The sequence below is a fragment of the Diceros bicornis genome, chromosome X (assembly GCF_020826845.1).
Source record: "Diceros bicornis minor isolate mBicDic1 chromosome X, mDicBic1.mat.cur, whole genome shotgun sequence".
NCBI classification, from domain to species: domain Eukaryota; kingdom Metazoa; phylum Chordata; class Mammalia; order Perissodactyla; family Rhinocerotidae; genus Diceros; species Diceros bicornis.
The window spans coordinates 109,455,096-109,480,120 of NC_080781.1; the positions used below are offsets into that span (position 1 = coordinate 109,455,096).

A 25,025-nucleotide genomic window follows, 5' to 3' on the forward strand; every position below is an offset into this window, starting at 1 on the left:
CGCTTGTGGTACCTGTTATTTCTCCTTTGCTTAAAAGCTTTCAGCGGCTCTCTGGTGGCTCCAGGATAAAGTCCAAGCTCTTGAGCATGACAAACAAAGCCCGTGATGATGTGGCTCTTGTCAGTCTCTCTAGCCTGTCTCATGTCCCTCCGTGCACCCCCAGTCCTCTTGCACCCTACCTTCCAGCCCACACTGAACTTCTTTCAGTTCCTCAAACGGACTTTTCACGCTCAAATGAAGAGTGGAATTCAAACAGAATAGTGGAAGCAGCCCATGCCTTGCCCGTCACCTGGATGCCTCTTGTTTCTCCTTCTTATCTCGGCTCAGATATCACTTCCTCTCCAGAAAGGCTTCCTTGACCTCTCAAGTCTAGATACATGCCCACGGTACTTTGCACTTTCCCTTTGCACTTTCCCGTGTCATAGGACTCAGCACATTGTTGCATCGTCATTTCCTGTTTACTTAGTGGTAGCCTCCCCAGGCTGCAATCTCCCTTCAGAGCAGGGACTGTGTCTTGTTTCCCTGGGTGCCTGACATATGACAGGTGCTCAATAAATACGTTTTGAATGTTTGGTAGGATCCAAAGCCAGAGAACATGCGAGTTTGGGGTAAGGACTTAGGAAGTATAAGCAACTCAGGAGTGTTATAGTTCAGGAATAAAAAGAGAGAAGGATTGAGTAGATCTGGCTCAAAGAATTGCTAGTGAAAGGGCTGGAGGACTGAGCCTTAAAAGGAGTAGCCTGGCTCTGACTATGTTGCAGTGAAGTCTAGGGAGATCTATTACTACAGGCTTTTAAGATGTCTGAAAAGTTGGTAGCATCCCTGTGTTTATTATACTATTAACTCCTCTTGCTTTCCCTGGAGTCATTATTGGTAAAATCACAGGGAAGACCTTTAAAGAGTCTGTGGCTATAGAAGGGATAGGGAATGGAAGGAAGTCTTGAAACTGTATCTCATTCCATGGCAGACTGTGCAGGAAAGTAACCCAGATAGAGGAATCAGGGTGGCGCTGGAGGTAGATGGTGGCCTAGTCCTCGGAGTTGTTATAAGACAAAAATAGGGAAGTGTCTTGGAGTGTATACTAGCACAAACCAAGTTTTAGAGCAAATTGCAAAATGAGCACCCCCTCTGGGTGAATGAATTACAAAAAACCAATTTAAAAAAAAACATTCTCACTGGGTCGGCCCCATGGCTTAGCGGTTAAGTGCGCGTACTCTGCTACTGGCGGCCCGGGTTCGGATCCCGGGCGCGCACCGACGCACTGCTTCTCCGGCCATGCTGAGGCGGCGTCCCACATACAGCAACTAGAAGGATGTGCAGCTATGACATACAACTATCTACTGGGGCTTTGGGGGGAAAAAAAAAAAGGAGGAGGATTCGCAATAGATGTTAGCTCAGAGCCGGTCTTCCTCAGCAAAAAGAGGAGGATTAGCATGGATGTTAGCTCAGGGCTGATCTTCCTCACAAAAAAAAAAAAACATTCTTTTTCTCCTTCTCCTGGGTTGATTTATTCCTCTTCCTGCCGATGGAGCGTCTAGCCACAGCTGACAGCAGATGGTGTTTGGGCTGGCCTTCAGCCCTCAGTTGATGCCTCTGTGCAGGGCACGATCTACAACTGTTGGAGGTGGCTCCAGAAGCCATCCCTAGAGCTTGGTGGTTCACTGGTCATCAGAGTGGACTTTTTCTGTAGTATAGACTGTGCTGTCCAATACAGGAGCCACTAGCCACGTGTGACTATTTACATCTTAATTTAAATTAATTAAAATTAAATCAAATTAAAACTTCAGTTGCTCAGAATTACTAGGCAATTTCACATGTGGCTAGTGGCTCCTGTATTGGATAGCACAGATATCAAATGTTTCCATAATCCCAGAAAATTTTGTTGGACAGTGCTGGTATAGATTCTGTATCTTCTGCCCTCCCCACCCTGCAGCTTATTCTTTTCTGGAACCACACTTCCTGGGTTCAAATCCTGGCTCTCTTCCTTACTAGCAGTGTAATTTTGGACAAGTTCCTTCTCTCTGAGCCTCAGTTTTGTAATCTGTACAATGGGGATAGTAATAGTGCTGCTTCTTAAGGTTGTTGTGAGGGCTGTTATTGTATGAAAGGTATTTGGAGCCTTGCCTAACTGCTAACATGTATAGAGTAAGCACTCAATACATGATAGCTATATTGTTTTTTGTTATTCATCCCCACTCCCTTGCAGATGTAGCCAGTACACATTGCTGGCTTCTTCCACCATCTCAAAGAATTAGCACCTAGCCTATACCTCCTACTTCCCTGCTCTCCCCTAGAGAGATCCTTTCTAATCAAAACCACAAAAGAACCGGAAACCCAAGGCTTATTCGTTGTCAAGCACTCGGTTTAGGTATCAGTTTAAATCACGTCAAACAAACTGTGAGAGACTGTTTCCCTAATTCCCAATGGGAAAATGTGGAATCATTTTGAAGCCCCACGGCAATGACTTGTGGTCCTGCAGGGATAGTCTGGCACTGAAAGGAGCCTGATTTAACAGCTAAAGACTAGCCATGCCAATGAATTTTAGGGAATTTCTTAGCACGTTAATCATCTTCTGAGTTGGGGAAATAGTCTTTAATTTGGCCATGTTGTCCTTATGACTGCAGTGTGATTCTGTGGAAGGTTTCCGTGTGTGAATTTCAACAGGAAGCACTTGAATGCCTCCTAGCTTAGGTTATCATCTAACCTTTCATAAGAAATCCCCAAAAGTTGTCTGTTCAAAACCAATATTTTCCCTTTTGTTCTTTTTTCTAAATTACAACAATTTTTTTTAAATTTCAGATCTGGAGGTCATGAGAATATGTGAAATACTCAGGGTTCAAAAATGAAAAAGGATTGCCCATTAGAGGAGTTCCTTTCATTATTTGAAAAAAAATTAATTTTTACGTAGTTTTCTTTAGTTATGTAACAAAAATGTCATAATTTTCTTCAGTTTTGTTTCTGGCTGTGGGCAGAAGACATTCCAGGACAGTCTGATCTCAAAACTAGCCATGGCGGTAACTTAGTTTTTTGTGTTTTGTTTGTTTGTTTTGCTGAGGAAGATTGGCCCTGAGCTAACATCTGTTGCCAGTCTTCCTCATTTTTTGCTGAGGAAGGTTGGCCCTGAGCTAACATCTGTTGCCAATCTTCCTCTTTTTTTGCTGAGGAAGGGTGGCCCTGAGCTAACATCTGTTGCCAATCTTCCTCATTTTTTGCTGAGGAAGATTGGCTCTGAGCTAACATCTGTTGCCAATCTTCCTCTTTTTTCGCTGAGGAAGATTGGCCCTGAGCTAATATCTGTGGCCGATCTTCCTCTATTTTTTTTTTAATTTTTTGTTTATTGCAGTAACATTGGTTTATAACATTGTATAAATTTCAGGTGTACATTATTATACTTCTATTTCTGCATAGATTACATCATGTTCACCACCCAAATACTAATTACAACCCATCACCACACACATGTGCCGAATTATCCCTTTCACCCTCCTCCCTCCCCCCTTCCCCTCTGGTAACCACCAATCCAATCTCTGTCCCTATGTGTTTGTTTATTGTTGTTATTATCTACTACTTAATGAAGGAAATCATATGGTATTTGACCTTCTCCCTCTGACTTATTTCACTTTGCATAATACCCTCAATGTCCATCCATGTTGTCACAAATGGCTGGATTTCATCGTTTCTTATGGCTGAGTAGTATTCCATTGTGTATATATACCACAACTTCTTTATCCATTCGTCCCTTGATGGGCACTTAGGTTGCTTCCAAGTCTTGACTATTGTGAATAACGCTGCAATGAACACAGGGGTGCGTGTATCTTTACGCATTGGTGTTTTCAAGTTCTTTGGATAAATACCCAACAGTGGAATAGCTGGATCATATGGTAGTTCTATCCTTGAGTTTTTGAGGAATCTCCGTATGTGAGTATGTGAGCTGCTGCCACAGCATGGCCACTGACAAGTGGTGTGGGTCCGTGCCTGGGAACTGAACCCAGGCCACTGAAGTGGAGCATGCCGAACTTAACCACTAGGCCACCAGGCTGGCCCAGTAACTTAGTTTTTAAAAGACTATTTTCATTCCTAAACCACAGGGGCCTACAACTAGGGGAAAAACTTTATGTACTACCTTTTAAGCGACAAGAGCATTTTCTATATTGAAGCATTTCTTTGCACTCATCCTTTGCCCTCCTTCTTTGGAGTAAATACATTAGATCTGAATTTTTGTTTTCTTTTTTTTTAAAGACATTTTTTTTAGAGCAGTTTTAGGCTTACAACAAAATTGAGAGGAAGGTACAGAGATTTCGCATATATGCTTATCCCCACAACACAAAACTTCTCCCATTATCAACACCCCCCACCAGAGTGGTACAGAATTTGTTACAATTGGTGAACCTACACTGACACATCATAATCACCCAAAGTCCATAGTTTACCTTAGGGCTCACTCTTGGTGTTGTACATTCTATGGGTTTGGACAAATTTATAATGACATATTCATCATTATAATATCATGCGGAGTATTTTCACCACCCTAGAAATCCTCTTTGCTCTGCCTGTTAATCTCTCCCTGTGCAACCCCTGGCAACCACTGATCTTTTTCTTGTTTCCATAGTATTTCCTTTTCCAGAATGTCATAGTTGGAATTATGTAATCCTTTCAGATTGGCTTCTTTCACTTAGTGATACGCATTTAAGGTTCTTCCATGTCTTTTCATGGCTTGATAGCTCATTTCTAATAATCTGCCATTGTGTGGATGCCCCACAGTGTATTTACCCACTCACCTACTGAAGGACATCTTGGTTGCTTCCAAGCTTTGGCAATGATGAATAAAGCCGCTATAAATATTTGTGTGCAAGTTTCTATGTGGACATGCTTTCCACTCCTGTAGGTAAATACCAAGGAGCATGATTGCTGATCATATGGTAAGAGTATGTTTAGTTTTGGAAGAAACTGCCAAATTGTCTTCCAAAGTGGCTCTACTATTTTGCATTCCCACCAGCAATGAATGAAAGTTTCTGTTGCTCTATATCCTCGCCAGCATTTGGTGGAGTCAGTGTTCTGGAACTTGGCCATTCTAATAGGTGTGTAGTAGTAGCTCAGTGTTGTTTTAATTTGCATGTCCCTGATGACATATTATGTGGAGCATCTTCGCACATGCTTATTTGCCATCTGTATATTTCTTTGGTGAGGTGAGGTGTCTGTTAAGGTCTTTGGCATGTTTTTTAGTTGGGTTGTTTATTTTCTTATTGTTGAGTTTGCAGAGTTCCTTGTATGTTTTGGACAACAGTCCTTTATCAGATGTGTCTTTTGCACATATTTTCTCCCCATCTCTGGCTTGTTTTCTTATTCTTTTGAAATCGTCTTTTGCAGAGCAGAAGTTTTTAATTTTAATCAAGTCTAGCTTATTAATTATTTCTTTTATAGATCATACCTTTGGTGTTGTATCTAAAAAATCATCACCATACCCAAGATCATCTAGGTTTTCTCCTATGTTATCTCCTAGAAGTTTTATAGTTTTACATTTAGGTCTGCGATTCATTGTGAGTTTAGTTTTTTGAAGAGTGCAAGGTCTGTGACTAGATTCATCTTTTTGCATGTGGATGTCCAGTTGTTCCAGCACCATTTGTTGAAGAGACTATCTTTGCTTTATTGTATTGTCTTTGGTCCTTTGTCAAAGATCAGTTGACTATATTTATGGGAGCAGAGCTGAGTTTTATAAAACCTGATTTGCAACAGAATCCCCTGGAGAGTTGCTGTCAAAATGCTGATTCCTAGGCCCTAGGTAAAATCTTCTAAGTAGGATTCTCTGGGAGAGGGTTTAAGGAATCTGCATTTTAAGTGACTACATATGATTCTGAGGTAACAGGTCAAGGATCTGGGACTTTTTTATTTCATTTTTTAAATTGTCTTCCTTTTCTAGAGAAGCTTTGCATAATTCCCATTATGGCTGATGATGTAAGGCTTGACTCTGTGTCTTCTGCCAGTTAATACAAAACAGAGTCCTTCGATAGCGTAGACAAAAACGTGGAATGAGCACATTCTGTCTGCCTGCGCTGTGCTAGGTGCTGATGATCACTGGGGAAAGGTATGTGTAGAGGTTTTTGAAATGGGAAATAAGATAGCAGCAATACTGGTTATGGAAGGCTATTTAAAGCCACATGGTAGAGTAAGACACTTAGAAACCCACTATGTTCTGGAACATTGATCTGGCAGTGATTGGAGGGCACTAATAATGAAGGTCAGAGAGGTTCAGTCTGGAGAAGACATGAAGCCTGAAGTGATTACGGCATGAAACAGGGGGAGGGCAATGGGAATACCACAGGAGAGAATCCAAGAAGCTTTGCAAAGGAAGAAATAACAATTTGGTGATAGAATATAGGGAAATGAGTGGAAAAAAGGTGATTTCAAAGGCTCTAATTGAGGAGCCCAGAGAAAATGAGCTCTGACTGGTGAAAATTGGGAAGGTCAGAAGAAAAGGTGGTTTGGCAGGGAAGAGGGGCATATGTTTTGGACATTGAATTTGAGGCAAGAATGGAACACTCAGATGGAGCAGTTAGAAATCTGGACTAGCTCCCAGGTGAGAAGTCAGGACTAGGAATCCCCGGCATAGAAATATAGTCGAGGAATGGAGGTGATAAACTGGGGGTGAATGAATGAGGGAGTAAGAAATAGGGGGGGATGCACAGAGGACTGAGGACTGGATGTGAACCCTCTGAGAAGAGAAGGGAGAGGAGCAAGCCAGGACAGCAAGGAAGGAGCAGGCAGAGGGACCAGAGGAAAACCGTGGAATTCAGCAGATGAGGCATTTTCAAGAAGCATGAAACTTCTCATCCTGGCCTCAAAACTTCTCTTATACAGAAGGGGAAAAAGAGTTAGGACTCCCATAGTTTCCATAGCTATTGAAAGTACCAATGTTCATCAAAAAGGAACATTTGTTTTTTCCCAGAATATGAAATGGAGCTACATTATAAAATAGGGTTTTATAAAAAGCTATCTTGCCACATGCAAATATTGCTTTTCGTGGACATCTTCAGTCATTTAAAAAAACAACAACAACAAACTTCTGCCTTTGTTTCTTGAATACTTTGTTAAAAATAATGCAGAAAGTTGTCTCATTTTATCTTGTAGGCACAGCAACCTGGGAAAAATTCTGCAATGTGAAAACATCTATAGAGAAGGTCAACACATTGGTTGTTCCTTTGCTCTGACTGAAGTGAAGGATTCCACTTCAGAACAACACAGTGTCCAAATAATGGTGAAGGATAATGCAGGAAAAATTAGACCATTCTTCAATATAGTGCCTTTAACTTCTCATGGTAAGTTTTAGAAGTCCTCTATGAACCATGTGGATAAAAGTGTTATGTCTTTTGAACAATCAATACAATAATAAAAAATGATGATTTTGGGGGTGGCCTAGTGGCATAGTGGTTAAGTTCACATGCTCTGCTTTGGTGGCCTGGGGTTCATGGGTTCGGATCCTGGGCATAGACCTATGCACCACTCATCAAGCGATGCTGTGGTGGTGTGCCACATAAAAAAAAAGAGGAGAAGGGCCAGCCCAGTGGTGTAGCAGTCAAGTGCGCACGCTTTGCTTTGGCAGCCTGAGGGTTCGCAGGTTCAGATCCCGGGTGCGCACTGATGCACCACTTGTCAAGCCATGCTGTGACGGCGTCCCATGTAAAGTAGAGGAAGATGGGCACAGATGTTAGCCCAGGGCTGGTCCTCCTCGGCAAAAAGAGGATTGACATGGATGTTAGCTCAGTGCTGATCTTCCTCACACATACACAAAAAAAATAGAGGAGGATAGGCATGGATGTTAGCCCAGGGCCAATCTTCCTCACCAAAAAAAAAAAAAAAAGATGATTTTGGTTTTAAGATCCTCCCAGAAAAAAAGGACTATATATTTATGTATATAGGACTATATGTATATGTATATAGGACCTATGTGTATAGGACTATATATTTATGTATGCCTTTCTTTGATCCTTTTTAAAGAAGCAAGCTGGTAAATCCTAATATTTATTGAGCACGCATGCTGCATGCTTTTTCCTTGTTTCCTATGAGCACGCTGAGACTTAGCGCAAGCAGTTGGTTATAGAACCAAGATTGGAACCCAGGCTCTCTGACTCTTAAGATCTATTCTCTTTTACCTATGATGCTTGAGAGGATGATGCTGCAGAATAAATATGATCGAATATAGTTCCTGAATAATCTATCTCTTAGAAAAAGCTTCCAGTGGAGGTGGAGTGACCAGGGATGATATTCAAACTATCTAACATTCTGGGTGGCCCAGACACTGATCAATCTGAACAACCAGTGCCTCCAAATGTCAGCCTATTAGAAAGAGCCCTCAACTTGAAAACAAAACATCTGCTTGAGGTCCTAGCTTCTTCCCTTTGGACAGGGTATATAAACTCTCTTTGTGTTTCCTCATCTGTAAAATGGGGTACATTGTCCCTCTTGACCTCAAAGAATTGTTGTAAGGTCCAAATGATGTGAGGTGCATAAAAGCATTTTATAAATCTCTAAAGCAGACTACCATAGGCATGGTGTTTATTTATTTGCTATAATACCCCAACAGGGAGCTCAGATTCTGGTTAAGCGGTATACAGAAAATTTATAGGCAAATAACCATGGATTGACAAAGGCTCCCAAGTCTATGGGCAGAACACTATTTACCGTCCATTTGGATAGTCACGGAAGTGAGTTCTAATAGTGGACCAAAGGCAGCTTAGTGTGTAGGCCAGGGGAGTGAGGTTGCGGTAACTTGCCAAGTGGAATAATCTGAAGCAAAGCCCTTCGTTGTTCTCCCGCTTGCTTGGCAGATTGTCCTCTATGGCCCTTGTAAAGCTCATTTTGCTATTCTTCCTCCTGGAGATTAGTGGTGACATAGAGGGAGCTCCTTCTCAGCTAGAAGATGACATCTTCAAGTTGTTTTCTGTTAATTATCCATTCTCTTCTGTTGTTTGGTCTTAAGCCATAGTTGACTCCCGAAAAACTAAATTGACTAGGCTAATTTTTTTTACTTTATTTTTAATTGTGGTTCTAGTCACATGACATAAAATTTACCGTCTTAACCATTTTTTTTTAATTTTATTTATTTATTTTTCCCCCAAAGCCCCAGTAGATAGTTGTATGTCATAGATGCACATCCCTCTAGTTGCTGTATGTGGGATGCTGCCTCAGCATGGCTGGAGAAGCGGTGTGTCGGTGCGCGCCCAGGATCCGAACCTGGGCCGCCAGCAGCGGAGCGCGCACGCACTTAACCGCTAAGCCACGGGGCCGGCCCATTAACCATTTTTAAGTGTACAGTTCAGTAGTGCTAAGTATATTCACAGTGTTGTGCAGCAGATCTCTAGAACTTTTTCATCTTGTAAAACTGAAACTTGATGCCCATTGAACACTAATACCCCCTCCCCCTCCCCCCAGCCCTTGGTAACCACCTTCCTACTTTCTGTTTCTATGATTTTGACTACTTTAGATACCTCATATGAGTGGAATCATGTAGTATTTGTCCTTTTGTAATGGGCTTATTTTGCTTTGCATAATGTCCTCAAGGTTCATCCATGATGTAGCATATGACAGAGACTAGGCTAATGTTTTTTTTTTTTTTCTTTTTTTTTGGTAAGGAAGATTGTCCCTGAGCTAACATCTGTGCCAATCTTCCTCTATTTTGTATGTGGGACACAGCCACAGCATGGCTTGATGAGCGGTGTGTAGGTCTGCACTCGGGATCTGAACCTGCAAACCCCAGGCCACAGAAGCAGAGCACATGAACTTAACCACTACACTATCAGGCTGGCCCAAGGCTAATGTTTTAATTGTGGTCTTTGATTGGCACAAGTGAGTGAAAGCTGGGAAACCCCTTGTGCCTGATGCCCCTTGTTACCCATCAGGTGGAGGCACATCTGGACCCAACAGTTCTTTTCTTTATTCTCTGTGGTGCAGCTGGATGGCCTGATTATACCCCAGCCATGTTCTAACCAGATGCAGGGTGGAGTTCATGTCATCGGCCATATACCCCAAAGATGTTCCTTAGATCCATTTTACTAGGCAGTTTAAAATAAGCTTCCTACATTAATTGTGGCTAATCAGAAATTCTAGAACTGTATGTCTGCTCATGTAAGGCCATTAAAAGCATCAGCCCTATTTTGATTTAACTTTCTGACCTTCATTATCTCTACTTGTATATGTATCTCACCAAAATAAACTCTGGAAGCTAATTTGTATTCTTCTATTTCTATCTTTCAGTGAAACCTGATCCTCCACATATTAAAAAACTCTTCTTCCAAAATGGTGACTTATATGTGCAATGGAAGAATCCACAGAATTTTGAGAGCAGATGCCTATCTTATCAAGTAGAAGTCAATAACAGCCAAACTGAGACGCATGACATTTTTTCTGTAAGTTTTTTTTGGATGTTTTTATTTGGATATTTTTCTTTCACTTGAATTTCTTGCTGTGTAATAAATTAAAATATCAGTGAAATACGGCTCTTAGATTTGTCACCTTATGATGATGATGATGAAACTTTTTGTCTCAAACGGGGCGTGGTGGCAGGTTTGAGGGTTTATGGTAGATTGGCTGCAAGATTCAAGCCATTCATTAATTCATTTGCTCAACAAATTTTTATTACAAGTCTATAATGTGCCAGGCAGTATTTTATGTGCACATCACACCTGGCGAAAAAGTTTTTTTCCATGACCCTTACCTACTAGAAAATAAGTATGTAAATGAGCAAGCTAATTTCAGAGAATAAGTGCTATGAAGAAAATTAAATGGGGTGATGTAGGCAGAGTGATGAGAGGGCTTGAGGGCATATCAGGTAGAGTAGTCATCCAAAGTGATGACATTTGAGATGAGAGCAGAATGATGAGCAGGAGCTATCATGTGAAGATCTGGGGTTGGGGGGACAGCAAGTACAAAGACTCTGAGGCAGGAGGGAGCTTGGCACGTGTGAGAAACAGAAAGGAGACTGGTGTGGCCAAAATATAGTAGGAAAAGATGTCTAAGCAGGAGATTAAGGTCAGATTGGTAGATACTTGGAGGCTCTGGGATGGCCATTCAGTTTTCCTGGAGTTTTTGGCAACTAAAGTAGTCAAATTCGAGTAGTCAGTATTTGTTGGATTATGTACATTTACGCTATTCGGAATCTAATACAAAACATGCTAATTAGAGGTCCCTGTGGGGCACTGGATATAACAGGATGTGACATAACCTCAGGGCATCGGTCCCATTGTTACACTTTAAAGTAGAGATCAAAAACCCAGGCCTCAAACATTTTTGTTTAGACCACAAAGTGGGCTTTTGTTTATTAAATTTGTATTTTTTGCCCAGATTTAAAGCCATGGTACCCGATGAGTGTGGTTTCCATAAGGTGGCGCCTCAAGACCACGGGAACTGTGCCACTTGCTTGTGTGCCACCTGCCTGGGCCCTGTGTGCGTTTGAGTTTGAGAGGTTAGAAACCAAGTGTTTTATTTTGGCTTTTAAAGAAGCCCAGCATCTCATGCGTGGGCAAATGCCTTGGTCCAGTTGTTTTAACTCGTCATGAGAATTTCAAAATCCTTCCTAAATTAAGCGAGTGTTGACAGGCTATAACTCCAGAGGGAGTGACCGGGTCCACAGCTGAGCAGAACCCTTCTGGGTGTTTGCTGACGAATCCGTTCACTGAAATAGAAGAATACCAGAAACCAGTCTCCCCACACAACTCCGCAAAGGGCAAAACCAGGGACAGAGTGAGGCTTGCATTTACAACTAAGTGAGCTATCAGAAAGCCGACGTAGACTTGACTACTTCAGCCTTTACTGCTCTCTTCTGTCTGCGATCCTGAGCCACACGCTGCTTGTATTACTCATTTGGTACTGAATTCTATCCTGCTAGTTACCTTGATCACATGTGTAGGCTTTTTCTCTCCACTAAAAACATAAGCTCCTTTAGGGAGGAGTTAGGTGCTGTTTAATTTGTGCTGTTCCTGCTCTTAATGACAGCTAACACATATTGAGCAATTACTATGTACTAGGTATTTTAATAAGCACTTTATCTGAATTGTCTAATTGTGTCCTCGTAGTAACCCCCAGAATCTAGGTCCTGTTGTTTTGTCCCCATTTTACAGATGAGAAAACTCAGTATTAGAGGTTACCCCTAAGGTGACATTTCTAGTAAGTTGTAGAGTCAAGATTTCTGCAAAAGTCTAACTCCAAAGCTTTTATTCTTAACCACTGGTGACCACATCAATACTTCCTCTTAATAGTAACAGCCGTCATTTATTAAGTGTTTATGATGCGCTACAAATATATCTTCTGTGTAATTCTTATTACAGTAGCTCATAACAATCCATGAAATACGTTCTATTTTAACCTACATTTTACTGAGAAACTAAGGCTCAGAGAGGTTAAGTAACTTGCTACAGGCCACACAGCTAATAAGTATGACTTCAAAGGTTGGTCTCCTTGTATTAAAGTTTAACCAAGAATACTTGGTATAACAACATGTGCATAGTTGCCACTTAATAAATTCTTGTTAAAATGAACAAACAAAACAAAACCAGATTCATAGATATACAGAACAGACTGATGATTGCCAGAAGAGAGGGGATGGGGAATGGGTGAAGTGAGTGAAAGGGATCAAGAGGTACAAACTTCAAGTTATAAAATAAATAAGTCATAGGGATGTAATATACAGCACAGGGAATATAGACAATAATATTGTATTAACTTTGTGTGGTGACAGATGGTAACTAGACTTATTGTGGTGATCATTTCGTAACATATATAATTGTCGAATCACCATGCTACGTACCTGAAACTAATATAATATTATATGTCAATTATATTTCTAAAAAGAAGATGCCAAAGGCTGTATTGATAAAAGTGTGGGAAAACTCACATTTTGTTTTAGAATGAGTTCCAGAAATCTCTCAGTATTAATCCATTTATTTTTTGTATTTGTTCATTTATTGAACAGATATATATTAATCATCTGCCAGGAGCCATTGTCTCTGCTAGTGTTTGTATCCAACATTGGATAATTTAGTATTGTTCTAGTAACAAGGAACTTACCACCTCGCATATTCCTTCCAAAGCCTTGCAAAATGCAACAAAATATTTGTTGCGTAAACAAATACAATTTTCATATTAAAAAAAGTAAATTCTTGTTGAATTGAGTTACCTTTTTTACAAATATATGAACTGAAGAGAACACACATACTGTGGAATTTATCCACCTAAATCAGAACTATGATCTATTTGGAATGAACTGTTTATACACTTGAGTTTAATGTTCTCTCTCCTAGCAGATGTTCACCAGCTGCTTCCTCCCCTAGAATGTCATCAGCTTTTTGTGTGCTCATTGATTCTGAGCTCTGCTGGTTAGACCGTTTTTTTGTCATTTTGCAAGAATTTTTGAGGAATTATTTTGCCCGGTGTTCCAGTTGAGAGGGGGAAGTAGGCTGGAACATGAACTGGTACTATCACATGGGGGCTGTGCTCAGAGATAGCTCATGACAGAATCATAAAGTGAGGAATGACTTGTCTTTGAGCACCCTCGTTCCCACACACTATCTACTTGGTGCTCTGTGTGTGCCCTTGTTTTCCTTTTTTCACAGAGGTATCTGAGCAGCTGATAACCTACACAAGGGGATTTACAATTGAACAAGAGCCCAGAACCTTCAGTTTATACAATGATTTGCTGACTTTGGAATATATATATCTGGGAGATGGTCCAGGGGAGGGGGGACATCAGCCTGCAACTTGATCCCTCAAGTGGTAACTGACACTTGTGATTCCCCAGCAGGCGTCTGATTCCAAATGGCCAGCAATGGGGTACAGTAGCCCCTGAGTGGCTTCTTCTCTGCACCTATATGGAATATTGATAGGATGGCCTTTCATCATTCAGTTGGCCTTTTAGCTCTTTACAAATGCTGGTAGGAACCATTTAGTGGATGACATTGAATGCCTTAAATCATAGCTATGTGTTCTGGTCTTTGTTCTGTGTTTAAACATCTCTTTGATAGAAGTTGACTATTTTTTCCAGCTTTACTGAGGTATGATTAACAAGTAAAAATTGTATATATTTAGATTGTACAATGTGATTAATTTTAAGGTGTACAACGTGATGATTTAATATACATATACATTGTGAAATGATTACCACAATCAAGTTAATTAACACATCCATCACCTCACACAGTTAACTATTTTTGTGGTGAGAACACTTAAGATCTACTCTCTTAGCAAATTTCAAGTATTATTAACTATAATCACCATGCTATCCATTAGATCCACACAACGTAACTTATAACTGAAAGTTTATTCCCCTTGACTAACATCTTCCAATTTTCCCCACCCCCCAGCCTCTGGTAACCACCATTCTACTCTCTGCTTCTATCAATTCGACTTTTTTAGATTCCACATACAAGTGAGATCACACAGTATTTGTCTTACTCTGTCTGACTTGTTTTACTTAACGTAATGCCCTCAAGTTTCATCCATGTTGTTGCAAATGGCAGGATTTCCTTCTTTCTCCTGGCTGAATAATATTCCACTGTATATATGTGCTACCTCTTCTTTACCCATTCATCCATTGACAAACACTTAGGTTGTTTCCATATCTTGGCTATTGTGAATAATGCTGTAATGAACACAGGAGGGCAGATATCTCTTCAAGATAGTGGTTTCATTTCTTTCAGGTATATACCCAAAAGTGGGATTGCTGGATCATATGGTAGTTCTATTTTTAAATTTTTGAGGAACCTCCATACTGTTTTCCATAGTGGCTGCACCAATTTGCACTCCCACCAACAGTGCACAAGGGTTCCTTTTTCTCCACATCTTTGCCAGCTTTTGTTATCTCCTGTCTTTGATAATAGTCATTCTAACAGGTCTGAGGTGATATCTCATTGTGGTTTTGATTTGCATTTCCCGATGATTAGTGGTGTTGAACATCTATCTTTTTATATACCTGTTGCCAGAAGTAGACTATTTAAACTAAGCAATAGATTTTCGTGTGTTGATTTTGTACTCCAATTTTGAAATAATTGAATTTTAGGAACTGATTATTCTCTTTGTATTAGACAGCAAGTGACTTAAATTGTATGGAGGAGAATTTTGCATTATACTTTGTTTTCTCTAATCCGGTTGTTTTTGATAGATTACACTCTCAATAAGGGAGACTGATCTCTGTTTTTCTTTTTTTAACTTCTTATTGCTGTATAGTATACTAGAGAAAAACTGCACAAGCCATTATGTACAGCTTAATGATCTTTCACAAGTGATTTTTGCAAGTGATTTTTCACTTATGTAACCAGCACCCCATAAGCCCCATCATGACCCCTTTCTATCACCATCCTCCCAAAGAGCAACTATTATTTTAACTTCTAATCCCATAGATTAGTTATGTTGCCTCTTTTTGAACTTTATATAAATGAATTATACAGAAGTTACTTTTTGTATGTCTGCCTTCTTTCACTCGATGTTATGTTTATGAGATGCACTGGTATCGTTGCCTGTAGTTGCGGATCGTTCATTCTCGTTGCATTCATCCTGTTATGTCAGTCTACCGGATTTGATTTATCCATTCTCCCATTGATGGACATTTGGATAGTTTCCAGTTTGGAGTCTTATGAATAGAGTCTTTATGAACATTTTCATACTTGTCTCTGTGCACACGTACATACATTTCTGTTGGGCATATATAGGTCATAGGGTTACATATGATTGTCTCTAGTAGATAATAACAGTTTTCCTAAATGATTGTACAAGTTTACACTACTGAGAGCAGAAATTGAGAGTACTAGATGCTTCACATCCTCACCAACACTTGGTATTGTCTGGTAGGGGTGTGTATTGTTATATTGTAGATTTAATTTGCATTTCCTTGATGACTAATGAAGTTGAGCACTTTTTAATATGTTTATTAGCAATTCGGATAGCCTCTTGTGAAGTGCCTGTTCAAGTCTTTTGTCAGTTTTTCTTTTGGGTTGTCTATCTTTTCCTTATTAATTTGTGGGATATATGTATATGTGTGTGTGTATTATATATAAATATAAATACGTATTACATAATATATATGCAAGTCCTTTGTCAGAAATTGCAAATATCTTCTGTCACTCTATGCATTACTTTTTTATTTCCTTAATAGCATATTTTTTGATGAACAGAAGTTTTTAATTTTAATATAGATGACTTTATAAAAATTTTTCCTTTATGGTTAATATTTTTTGGTCCTATTTAAGAAATATTATCCTGCTTCAAGGTCACAAAGATAGTCTACGTTTTCATTTAAAAGCTTGCTGTATTTATTTGTTAATTTATTTTAACTTTCACATTCAGATCTGCAATCCATCTGGAACTGACTTTGTAAATAGTGTGAGGGTAGGACTCAAGATTCTTTTTTCCCCCATATGGACGTGTAATTGACCCAGCACCACTTATTAAAAACCCAACCTTTTTTCACTGCACCTGATCCTCTTTTAATGGGCTAAAAGGAAACCTTGTTAGAAATGGTTAAATGGTGTAAAACGTGATCCTTTTAAAATTTTGAATTTATTCATTTTTTGTATTTTCAAGGTTGAAGAGGGCAAATGTCAGAATTCAGAATTTGAGGAAAACCTGGAGGTCAGTAAATTCAACTTTAGCTATTTGGGCTTAAACTCATAGAGTAATTAGGGGTGGGGCAGGGCGAGCATAGCCTGAATTGGAACTGCTTTGAGAAAAACAAACTACTTTGTTCTGTGGGTTGTTGCCAATTTTTTTTTCGGGAGTTAAAGTCAGATAATTTGGATTGCATTCCAAGTCTTAATCATAGAATTTCACAGATAATTATATTAGGATTCAGAAGCAGAGAAAGAGAATAAACTGGTAATATTCCTTGTGTGTTTTTATTTTATATCTAAGGGTACAATTTGTTTCATGGTCCCTGGTGTTCTTCCTGATACTTTGAACACAGTCAGAATAAGAGTCAGAACAAATAAATTCTGCTATGAGGATGATAAACTCTGGAGTAATTGGAGTCAAGCAATGAGTATAGGTAAGAGAACAGTATTTCATTAAAATTTAAACCATTGATGCATGGAAACTAAGCTGAAGCAGAAAATAGATTGGGGGAAAGGACTGTTCTGTATTCCTGACGTCAGCCAGAGAATACTTACAACTGAAATGTATTTTCTGTTTAATTACTGTCAACTCACCCAGGGCTAATTTACAGAATACAGCTCTTTGAAAATCCACAATCCAAATGGTATTATTCTCTCTTCTGTCCTGTCTCCATCTTTGTTAATAACCTGAACAAAAATATAGAAGGCAAGCATGATTAAATCTGCAGATTCTACGATGCTAGAGGATTATCCTATGTGCTGGTGACAGAATCAAGAGTAGAACAGTGGGGCCGGCCCCGTGACATAGCGGTTAAGTGCGCACGCTCCGCTACTGGTGGCCCGGGGTTCGGATCCCGGGTGTGGACTGAAGCATCGCTTGTCAGGCTATGCTGTGGCGGCGTCCCATATAAAGTAGAGGAAGACGGGCACAGATGTTAGCCCAGGGCCAGTCTTCCTCAGCAAAAAGAGGAGGATTGTCATGGATGTTAGCTCAGGGCTGATCTTCTTCACAAAAAACAAAACAAAACAAAAAACGAGTAGAACAGTGACCTTGATGGCATTTAATAGAGATAAACCTGTATGTAGGTTTGAAAAAAAAAGTCAATTTCATTTATTAATTGAGAGGTCGAATAAGCTATGTGCCAGGCTCAGGTACAGAGTTGGAAAGACCTGTGCTTTATGGCTGAGTGTGTTGTGGGGTGGGGTATAGGGATTTATTTGACTGTAAGCTCACAGTAACTCAACTTTGGACCCTTAAATATCCCCAGAAAGCATATGTAGTCATAGGCAGCAGTGATAGTGCAGCACCTAGAACAAGGAAATGCAGCAGGGTGGGGCACAGTGTCCTGGCCACAGGAGAAGTGTGCAGTATTCCATTCTGGGCACCACATTGTAGGAGGTGCATTGACAGACTAGAATCTATCCTTGATAGGGTAATCGGGATGTTGAAGAATCTCAAAATTTTGGGAGAAACAGTTGATGAAGTAAGGTTGGGGAGTCATGATTGCTGGATTCTAATATTTGAGGTATTATCAGATAGAAGAGGGAATAGGCTATCTCTTTTGTTGCTCCTTGGGGCAAAATAGGACCAACTTAAGAACTTTCGAACAGCTGTCTAACAATCATAGAGACAGGTTGCTGAGGTAGTCAGTTCCCTATTAATTGAGAGACTGAACAAGCTATGTGCCAGTCATGGTTGTATTAGTTATCTATTGTTACACAACAAATTATCCCCAAATTTAGTGGCCTAAAAAACACATATTTACCATCTCACAGTTTCTGTGGGTCAGGAATCTGAGCATAGCTTAGCTAGGTACCTCTGGCTCAAGTTCTCTCATGAGGTTACAGTCAAGCTGTCATCTGGGACTGCAGTCTCATCTGAAGGCTTGACTGGGGCTGGTGAATCCACTTCCAAGCTCACTCATCTGGTCGTTGGAGAGCCTCAGTTCCTCTCTGGCTGCTGGCTGGAGGCTGTAGCAGGTTGAATTGCATCCTTCAAAAAGATTTGTTCAAGTATGAACTCTTGGTACCTGTGAATGTGACCTTATTTGGAAATAGAGTTTTTGCAGATGTAATCAAGTTAAGAGGGGGTCATAATGGCTTAGAGTAAGCCCTAAATCCGATGACTAGTATCCTTATAAGAAGAAGAGAGGATAAACAGAAACACAGACACATAGACACACAGGGAAGAAGGCCATGTGAAGATGGAGGCAGAGATTGGAGTGATGCAGCTACAAGCTAAGGAACACTATGAATTGCCAGGAGCTACCAGAAGCTAGGAAGAGGCAAGGAGGGATTCTTCTTTAGAGCCTTCAGAGGGAGTATGTCCCTGCTGATACCTTGATTTTGGACTTCTAGCCTCCAGAACTGTAAGAGAATACATTTCTGTTGTTTTAAGCCAGCCAGTGTGTAGTGATTTGTTACAGCAGCTCTAGGGAACTAATACAGAGCCTCCTTCAGTTCTTTGCCACTTGGATCTCTGCAGAGGGCTACCTCATGACATGGCAGCTGGCTTCCCCAAGTGAATGATCCAAGCAAGAAAGAGTATGAGAGAACACCCAATATAGAAACCACATTTATAACCTAATCTCAGAAATGACATCCCATCACTGTTGCTATTCACTTCTTTACAAATGAGTCAATTAGTCCAGCCTATTCTCAAGGGGAGGAGATTACACAAGGGTGTGAATATCAAGAGGCAGGCGTCATTTGGGGTTATTTTAGAGGCTGCCTAATGTGACGATGCTAGGCTCTGATGACGCTTTCTAGATGTTCATGCCCTAGTGGAAAAGATGAGCATATAAATAGACATGTCACATTCTATGTGTTAGGTGTAGCAAGGCAGTTAATGAAGGGCTTTAGAATTGGACACTGCTGGATTTGAGGCTTGACTCTATCACCTACTAAACCCTTCTGGACAAGCCACTAAACCTCTCAGCCTTATCCTTCTCATCTGTGTAATTGGGAGATAATATTATCTATCTCTATAGCATAGATATAAGCATGTAAAAGCACCTAGTATGGTATCAGACATATAGCAAGTGCTCAATTAAGAATAGTAGTACTGGTAGTTGTTAGGAGTATTTTAGGTTTTCTAATAGTGGTAAGTAACCAATAACAGATGATAGTCACTGTTAACGAGATGACATATTTAACAGATATGACATCTTTGTTAATAGTGTCTGGAACCAGTTAAGATATCCTGGTTTCAGATAACACTTAAGGTGTTTATTCATCCCGCGGCATTTTAGGTGTCAGAGCAGGACTTTTTTTTTTTTCACTATTAAGATAATAGAAGAGGGACGGGCCCTGTGGCTTAGCGGTTAGGTGCGCGTGCTCCGCTGCTGGTGGCCTGGGTTCGGATCCTGGGCGTGCACCGATGCACCGCTTCTCCGGCCATGCTGAGGCTGCGTCCCACATACAGCAACTAGAAGGATGTGCAGCTATGACATACAACTATCTACTGGGGCTTTGGGGGAAAATAAATAAATAAAAAAATAAAATTAAAAAAAAAAGATAATAGAAGATAAGATAATTGAAGAGTTTCAGAAAATTGGTTGGGGTAGAGGGCAGAAATATCTGTGATCTCACTAGTCTAATACAACTGTTGCTTGGTTTATTTCTAAAAGAGTTTTATTTCTCATGTCTTTCTGTTTGCTTTCCATTTTCCAGGTAAGAAGGCAGATCCCACATTCTACATAGCCATGTTACTCATCATTCCAGTCATTGTCGCAGGTGCAATCATAGTCCTGCTGCTTTACCTGAAAAGGTAAGGCAGCTGCCGGGCAGGCTTGACAGTTTCTGCTAGCCCGGTTGCTCTGGTTTTCACTCTTTGTGAGGGTGTTTGATGTTTGCCTGGTGTATTAGAAGCATTTTGGCTATAAATGGCTTTTGGCAATATGGCATGGCAATGAAATTTATTGTTCCCATTTTCTGGGGAGAAAAGTCTTGGATTAGTTTCCCAGGGCTCTGCTCAGGCACTGCTCTCTGCATGTGTTTAAAATTGTTGATAGGATCTATGTTCACTCTTTCAAATGCCTAATTTATCAAGAGTTAGTTGATAGCTCTTAGAATAAAGCTTTAGAAATAGAGAGCATTGCTAATAAAATGACTTGTCTAGTATTAATGCAAAGCAGGTTGCTACTTAAACCTGTAGGCATGAGAACTTCATCAAGTTGTCTCTAATATATGGTACTCATTCCTCAAGAATGTTTTACTTTCTCTATCTCACCATAGGGACTAGTCTGGTGCTGTTATTTGCTCTTGCAGTAAATACCTAAGGTTGGAATAAGATTATTAACCTGGGTCCAGAACCAGTATTTTATCATTATTTCTCTGTTCTTTCAACATACATTTATTGTGTGCCTATTTATGTGCCAGGCATTGTTCTAATTGCTGGGGTTACAGCAGTGAACAGGACAAAGTCCTTATCTATATTCTAGGGGAATATATGCTATGATTTCACAAAGTGAGTAGTAAAGTTGTGGGCAGAAAGGCTAGGAAATGATAGGAGGCTCATCTTACATAGGATGGCCAGGGAAGGCCTCTCTGAGAAAGTGACATTTGAGGAGAGACTTAAATAAAGGAGTGAGTCATTCAGATCTTTGAAGAAAAAGCATTCCAGGCCAAGGGAACAGCAAGTGCCAAGGCCCCGAGTCTGGAATGAGCTTCGTGTGTCTTGTTGGAGTAGAGTGTGCAAGGGGGAGAGTGACAGGAGATGAGACTGGAGAGGTTGGTGGAGCCAGATCGCATAGGCCATGGCAAGGAACTGAGATTTTATCCTAGGCGTGATGGAGGAACATTGGAGAGTTTTAAGCAGAGGAGGGACGTGATCTGATTTACTGTTATAAAAGATCACTGTAGTTGCTGAGTGAAGAATTGACTTGGGCAAGAGTGGAAGTAGGTAGATTAGTTAGGAGGCATTGCAGTGTTTTGGGGGAAAGATGAGGGTAGCCTGGGCTAGGAGCTTAGCAATGGAGGTAGTAAGATGTGGTCAGATGTGAGATATATTTTGAAGGTAGAATTGATAGCACTTGCTGATGGCTGCTTGTCTGTGGATGTGTGAGGAAATTGAAGATTCAATGATAATTCTTAGACTTTTGGCTTTGGCAATTGAGTGAACGCTAGAGCCATTTACTGAAATGGAGAAGACTGTGAGGAGAGCTGGCTCTCCTCACAGGAGAAAGGTGAGGACTTCAGTTTTGAACATGATAAGTTTGAGATGCCTATTAGATATCCAAGTGGAGATGTTAAATAGGTAGTTGTTTACATGAATCTGGAGTTTAAGGGAGAGGTGTGGGCTGGAGATAGAACTTTGGATATTCTTGGCATGTAAATAGATTTAAAGCCATAAGCCTGGAATAGAGCCCTCACAAAAGTGAGTGAGATAAAGACTGAACCCTAGGGCACACCAATGTTTAGATTCCTAGGAAATGAGGCGGGTCCGCCAAAGGGTACTGTAAGATGCCAAAACAGAGAGGAAGAAGTAAGAAAAAGAAAGAAAAATGAAAAAAGAATGTACCCTGTTCTCAGAAGATTATTTTTTTCAAAGTTATAAACAGCAAGCTCCCATCTAGTCTACGATAAGTAAAGCCCCATTATTATTTTAAATGCTAGAGTATAAAACACACACACACACACACACACACACACACACAATCATAACTACGTAAAATGATGGAACATTAATTAGCTTGATTGTGGTAATCATTTCACAATATATACATATATCAGAACATCACGTTGTACACCTCAAATATATACAATTTGTGTTTATCAATTATATCTCAATAAAACTAGAAAGAAATTGTTTAAATGATAGGGTATAAGTAGTCTGCTTATCCCGAAGGCCCCTTTGCTCCACCCACACTTGATGCTCTTAGGACATTGATTGCTCAGCTTGTTTTAGAAATTTCTTCACAACTGCTGTATCACTAAAGATGACTTGTGTACCATGTCTTTTGTCCAAGCCTTCTTTTAATATGGCTGTATTTAAGTAGGATGTTCCTATAGGCTGGAAGATTTGATCAAAAATGTCTGTTTTCTTAAAGGCTCAAGATCATTATATTTCCTCCAATTCCTGATCCTGGCAAGATTTTTAAAGAAATGTTTGGAGACCAGAATGATGATACCCTGGTAAGCACTAACTCCATGAGGTTTGCAATTGGTGTGTTTTATTTTTTTTTGAGGCTATGGGATTTTTAAAATTTTTGGTAAAATATGCATAACATAAAATTTACCATTTTAACCATTTTTAAGGGTACAGTTCAATGGCAGTAAGTACATTTACAGTGTTGTGCAACCATTATCACTATTTCCAGAACTTTTTCATCATACCAAACAGAAACTGCCCATTAAACAATAACTTGTCATTCCCCGCAGCCCCTGGTAACCTCTATTCTACTTTGTGTCTCTATGAATTTACCTATTCTAGGTACCTCATTTAAGTGGAATCCTACAGTATTTGTCCTTTTGTGTCTGGCTTCCTTCACTTAGCATAATGTTTTCAAGGTTTATCCATGTTGCAGCATGTGTCAGAATTTCATTTCAAAATTGGTTAAAGTACTTTTTATCTAAAAGATTAAAGACGAGCTGATTTAAAATGTGTCTCAGGCCGAGCATACCACTTAAGAAGTCTCCAGAATACTTTGCCCATCTTCTATCACTGGGCTTCATTCTCTGTCTGGGGTAGGGAACATATTTGATCCAAACATGCAGGGAGAGGAGCCTCCTTTATGAAACAAGCCCAATAGGCAGGGCTTCTGACTCTTGGATAATTTTTAAAACTTGATTTGGGGAAATATAAAGATAGGGTAAACAATTGAAATAGATTTTGTTCATGCTATTGCCTGGAAAGCTGGCCTCCCAAGACATGGAACTAGAGCAAACCCCGCCATTATAATTATTTTGCTGCAGACTCTTATGCTAGAATTTGTGGCTGGAAAACCTAAGACGTTATGGGAACAAAAGAGTTTGAAGTTTCTCTGATAAATACATTCACCCAAATAAAATAATAAAGACACTAAATGAAATAAATATCAATATTATTGTATATATCTTAAATTAGTAATAACTGGCATAGGGCAGTTAATTGAGGGAAGCAGTACAGCATAGTAGATAATAGCCTGGGCTCTGGAGTCGGATTGTCTGGATTCAAATCTCTGCTGTGTCATCTACCATCTGTTTGACCTTAGGTAACTTCCTTAACCTTTCTATGCCTCAGTTTTCCCATTTGTAAAGTGGAGGTAATGATAACACCAGCCTCATAGTGTTGTTATGTGGATTACATTAATTTAATATAGTTATGCACCACATAATGACGTTTCGGTCAACAACGGACCGCATATATGACAGAGGTCCCATAAGATTAGTACCATGTAGCCTGGGTTTTAGTAGGCTTTACCATCTAGGTTTGTGTAAGTACACTTTCTGATGTTTGCACAATGACAAAATCACCTAAGGAAACATTTCTCAGAACACATCCCTGTTGTTAAGTGATGCATCTCTGTACATAAAAACTGCTTAGCATGCCTGGCACATTATAGGTGCTTAGTAAGTGTTAGTGATTAGTATTACTATTGATAATACTTTCCATTTATCTTTAATACCCAAACAGTTCTTGTAATAATGAGTGATTCACACTGGCAGTGATGATATGTGGTTAGGGAAGGAAGGTAGGGAGACCGATACGCTATCAGAGGAGGATTCATCTTGATTACTTTTTCACCAAGTCATGGTCACAGACAGTGGTTAACTCTGCCAGACCCTGGGGGATAGGGCACCACTAGGCAGGTAAGTCCTTAAGTCAGGGACCTGATGAGGAGATTGTACACCATAACTGAGGTGACTATGGCAACCAGTGGTTCTTCAACTTTAGCAGAGTCACAATCAACTGGAATGCTTGTAAGAATATAGAATCCTGGGTCCTCCCTCCAGAAATTCTGATTCAGCAGGTCTGCAATGGGTCCCAGGAATCTGCATATTCAACAAGTGCCCACAGATGATTCCTATCCTGGCAAAACGGTTTGTGGACCACACTTTGAAAGTCACTGTTATAGATATTTTACTTAGGATTGCCCCTGTCTCTTTCTTCATTTCACCAGCTACTGTGATCTATGCTGGAGGCTGGGAATTATGCAAGCATTCTAAGAACTCTAACCAGTATTGAAAGTCTACTATGTACTATGTATACACAGTGTATTAAGTGCTTGAATCTTCATAACCACACTGTGGTGTAAGTGCTGTTAGTACCATTTTATAGACGAGGAAATGGAGCCTCAGTAAGGTTGAGTAACTTTAGTGAGGTCACACAGCTAGTAGGTAGTTAGGTTGGATTTGACCCAGGACTGTCTGATTCCAGAGTTCTTTCTTTCTTTCCACTATGCTACATTGCCTCTTATAAGATAGAATGCTTGGCCTCAAGAACCTCACCACCTT

General features: G+C 40.0%; 1 protein-coding gene across 1 annotated transcript in view; it reads left to right on the forward strand.

Moving 5' to 3' along the window:
- The window catches only part of IL13RA1 (interleukin 13 receptor subunit alpha 1), a 53,617-nt gene that overhangs the window by 16,320 nt on the left and 12,272 nt on the right, over positions 1-25,025 (forward strand). The window contains 6 exon segments of the mRNA XM_058536581.1: positions 7,126-7,313; positions 10,249-10,400; positions 16,564-16,611; positions 16,891-17,023; positions 20,262-20,358; positions 22,640-22,724. Coding sequence (XP_058392564.1) covers positions 7,126-7,313; positions 10,249-10,400; positions 16,564-16,611; positions 16,891-17,023; positions 20,262-20,358; positions 22,640-22,724 — 703 coding nt within the window.